This window comes from Bos grunniens, chromosome 6, assembly GCF_055505025.1.
Source record: "Bos grunniens cultivar Pamir isolate PY7600 chromosome 6, Bosgru_T2T1.0, whole genome shotgun sequence".
In the NCBI taxonomy this organism is placed as follows: Eukaryota; Metazoa; Chordata; class Mammalia; order Artiodactyla; family Bovidae; genus Bos; species Bos grunniens.
In genome coordinates, this window is record NC_141170.1 from 84,490,396 (window position 1) to 84,494,201 (window position 3,806).

Genomic DNA, 3,806 nt, shown 5'->3' on the forward strand with positions numbered 1-3,806 from the left:
ATTTTATCCCAATTTTTGCTTTCTTAATCTTTTCTTTCCAGATAATTTTTAAACATTATTTTCAGAAAATCCCTATATGAAATTTCTCTTTCAGTGATTTCTTTTGGCTTTCAAAATTTTGAAAGGGTTAAATAAGTGTAAACATATGGTTATTGTATGTAAATTGAATTTCAGTTGGAGAAAAAAAAGCACATTCTGAAACAATGATTCTCATCGAATCTTACTACTGCTACATATAAAATTGAACCATTTAATAATTTGGACAAAAGGTTTCAGAATTTTCAGACTAATATGAGGAAATAATGAGAGTCACAAGGAATTTTTTTCCAGCTCACTCCTAACATTGATCAGCAGCTTGGTAAATACTGCTCTGAATATGCTACATAGTAATTTTTGTTCTTTTTTTTTTTTTTCCTGTTAGGAACCTTTCCCTGAAATTAGCAAAAGACATTGATCAGGAAGCCAGATGTTCCCATATCAGGGGAGTGCCTAGCAGTCCATCTTCAGATTGGCCGCTGCCAAGTGTGGAAGAAAATGGAGGCATAGATTCTCTGCCATTCAGACTGATGTTACAAGACTGCACGGCCGTCAAGACATTATTATTAAAGATGAAGAGAGTTCTTCAAGAGGTAATGGTCTGCTGTAAGATTAATGTTTTTACTGCTGGTAAATAGTGAAGTCTGTAAACCTGGTTAGTCTCTCTTCTATCAATAATTAACTGCATAACGCAGGGCAGGGGTCAGCAATTCTCTTGGAACTTAGCCTTTCTCATATGTCAAATGAAGTGTTTGTAGTTCTGTTTTATAAGGTACTCTTCAACTTAAAGATTCTAAGATTTTGCAGAGAAACTGAAAAGAGAATAAACTGATACCTAGTCTTGGGAAGGTTAGATAAAGAAAAATTGGCATCAGTTATCATTATGTTTGCTGCTGCTAAGTCGCTTCAGTCGTGTCCGACTCTGTACGACCCTGTAGACGGCAGCCCACCAGGCTCCCCCATCCCTGGGATTCTCCAGGAAAGACTGCTGGCGTGGGTTGCCATTTCCTTCTCCAATGCATGAAAGTGAAAAGTGAAAGTGAAGTCGCTCAGTTGTGTCCGACTCTTTGTGACCCCATGGACTGCAGCCCACCAGGCTCCTCCATCCATGGGGTTTTCCAGGCTAGAGTACTGGAGTGGGGTGCCATTGCCTTCTCTGATTGTTGTGTTTATATATTATTAAAATCTGTTTAGAGACCTTTCAACAGGATTTCACTTTGATGATATAGAGATGTTGTATGATACCATAAAACTATTTAGTCATTTTTTTCAAATAACTATTAATCTAATAAAATCAATCTTAATGTTTGACTGATTTTGCCCTTTGAATACAGCTGCCCTCTTGCCCAATTAGATAATGAACTAATTAGTAGAATACTCGGGGAAGTCTTTGATCTTTACATCCAAGAATCGACCACTATTTAGGATCCAAGTATGTTATGGTTTTATTTTTGTAATTAAAAGTTATTTTCTTTAGAGTATTTCTGTAAAAGTGTACACAATATTATTTCAAAGATGTGAAATGAAAGGACCAAAATTTTAATAACTTTCCTCTAGTCGGTCTGAATTCAGAACAACAGTGGGATTTCTGACTCCCAGTGTGACTTTTTATTATATCCTATTATTATTTAATTTATTTCTCATTATTTTTAAAAGATATTAATAGATAGTGTGAGAAGAGAGAAATGTAACTGTTTAGTATGACTGGTATAATGGCTCCTTACAATGATGATCAGGTTGTACTCCCTTTTCTAACAATGACAATAATAATAACACTAGCAGCTACCACTAGAGGCCAGAATTGAATCAAGGAAAGAAAGGAACTTAAGGGAAATGATTGTTATAGACTATGGGGGACATCCAGTCATGTGCTTATGTTAGCTATTAAAGTAAATACTGGAAGAAATCTCTGCATTCTGTACCAGCTTATACCACCAGGGTAGTTTTGTGTCTGGAATCTATGCAGTTGTGTTTAGAAGTGGCATGTTAAGCAGTTAAGCACAGACATTAAAAAGGTTAAATTATATATGTTTATAATGAAAAAAATTGTATTTTTAAAAGGTAATTAGTACTCAAAGTTCTACATTTCCAACTAACTTTACTATATTTTCTGTTTAATTACACTTGTGAGCTTATTTACGTATTTACATCTATTGAATCTTTATGTGGAAATAGTATATAATAGTGCTGTACATATTTCCCAATTGTAGATTTATTTAAGTCACTTTGGTAGCTTGAAATCAGCCATAGGGGAGTGTTATGCTACAGAAATTGGCATACACTACAAGGTAGGGCTTTTTAATTTGTGTGTGTGTGTTCAGTTGTTTGGTCATTTCCAATTCTTTGCGAACCCGTAGACTCCTCTGTCCATGGGATTTTCCAGGCAAGAATACTGTAGTGGGTTTCCATTTCCTTCTCCAAGAGATCTTTCCCGCTCAGGGATCGCACTTGTGTCTCCTGCTTCTCCTGCATTGAAGGCAGAGGCTTTACCTCTGTGCCACCTGGGAAGCCCTAAATTTTGGTGAGCTGCTGTTACATATTTACCAGCACACCACTATATGTATGACTATATAGTTTCTATATTGACAGCATGTTTTTTCTGCTCTACTCCAGGCTCCCTGACCATTTGCTCGACATATATTCTGAACCTCTTTGAACAAGGCAAACTTAATAACTGCTGTTATACTAAAAGATATTAATCTCAAAGTCTGTAACATTCAAGTATTCAGTTTTCTACCTCTCTCTTTGGTCTGGATTTTAATTTTAAAAAATCAATACAAGTGAAAAGGAAGTAAAAAAAAATGACAGGAAGAGTCAAGGGCCTTTCTTAGGGTACTTAATTTTATAATTTAAAAATGCAATGATATTCATTATAAAGTCAATATTCAGAATATAATGAGATTGTTTTCTTCTGTTTTTCTTCATAAAATAATATTTGAAAAAACTGAAGAGAATTGATATTTAAAATTGATGGAAAATGAGCAATAATTATATCTGTTTATTAAACCTATTCAGAAATCAGGGAGTCTTACTCTTTATTGTCAGCAAGAAAAGCAATATTATTATATGATTAGCATTGACATCTATTCTAGTAAAAAGATATTCATAATAGATGTCTTTAAAGAAAACTGAAATATTCTCTAAGCCAGGAATTTTTAAAGGGTAATTTACATTTCATTGAATTTAATTCCAACTAATCATTTTAGATTAATACTACCTTTTTACTATAGATAAATAGTTTATTTCTATTGACCTATTTGTATGATGCTTACTCAAACATGTATATGGATAATTTTTAACTGAAAATATCCCAATTATTTTATTTTTAAGATAAAAAAGTGATTAATGAGTTTAGTATATTAGACTAGGAACTGCTCCTATTTGATATTTTTCTTAATGCTGCTCTGTTGACATCTTAGATTTTAATTCTAAGATAAGTCAAATGTGCATCATCTGACATTTGTCTCACACTACCTATTTAACTCCCTCCTTTGGAGATCATTTGCTATTACAACCCAGAACATCCGTGCCTTCATTTAAAATGGAATAAAAGAAAAAAAGCCTCGCTTTAAGCCCTAAGAAATTCTATTTTTCTTTTTTTAGTATTAATGATTTTTTTAAAGTTTCTCTCTTATAACAAGGAAGAACCTTATAATTTTTTTCTTCCTTTTTTGTTATATTTTTTCACATAATCCCATTACTTGTAATAAAATAAAAACTTTAATACAGTTATCTACAGAAATAGTTTTTGTTCTGATGTTTCCTTTCAG

The 3,806-nt window shown here is 33.1% G+C and overlaps 1 protein-coding gene across 38 annotated transcripts in view; it reads left to right on the forward strand.

Annotated features, from left to right (window-relative positions):
- CCSER1 (coiled-coil serine rich protein 1) overlaps positions 1-3,806 on the forward strand; it is a 1,487,998-nt gene that overhangs the window by 528,938 nt on the left and 955,254 nt on the right. For all 38 annotated transcript variants that reach the window (XR_015165660.1, XR_015165661.1, XM_086406508.1 and 35 more), the window contains one exon: positions 422-629. Coding sequence is in view for 36 of the 38 variants with exons in the window: in XM_086406508.1 (XP_086262634.1) it covers positions 422-629 (208 nt within the window). In the remaining 2 variants the exon portion in view is untranslated. The remainder of the gene's footprint in view (positions 1-421; positions 630-3,806) is intronic.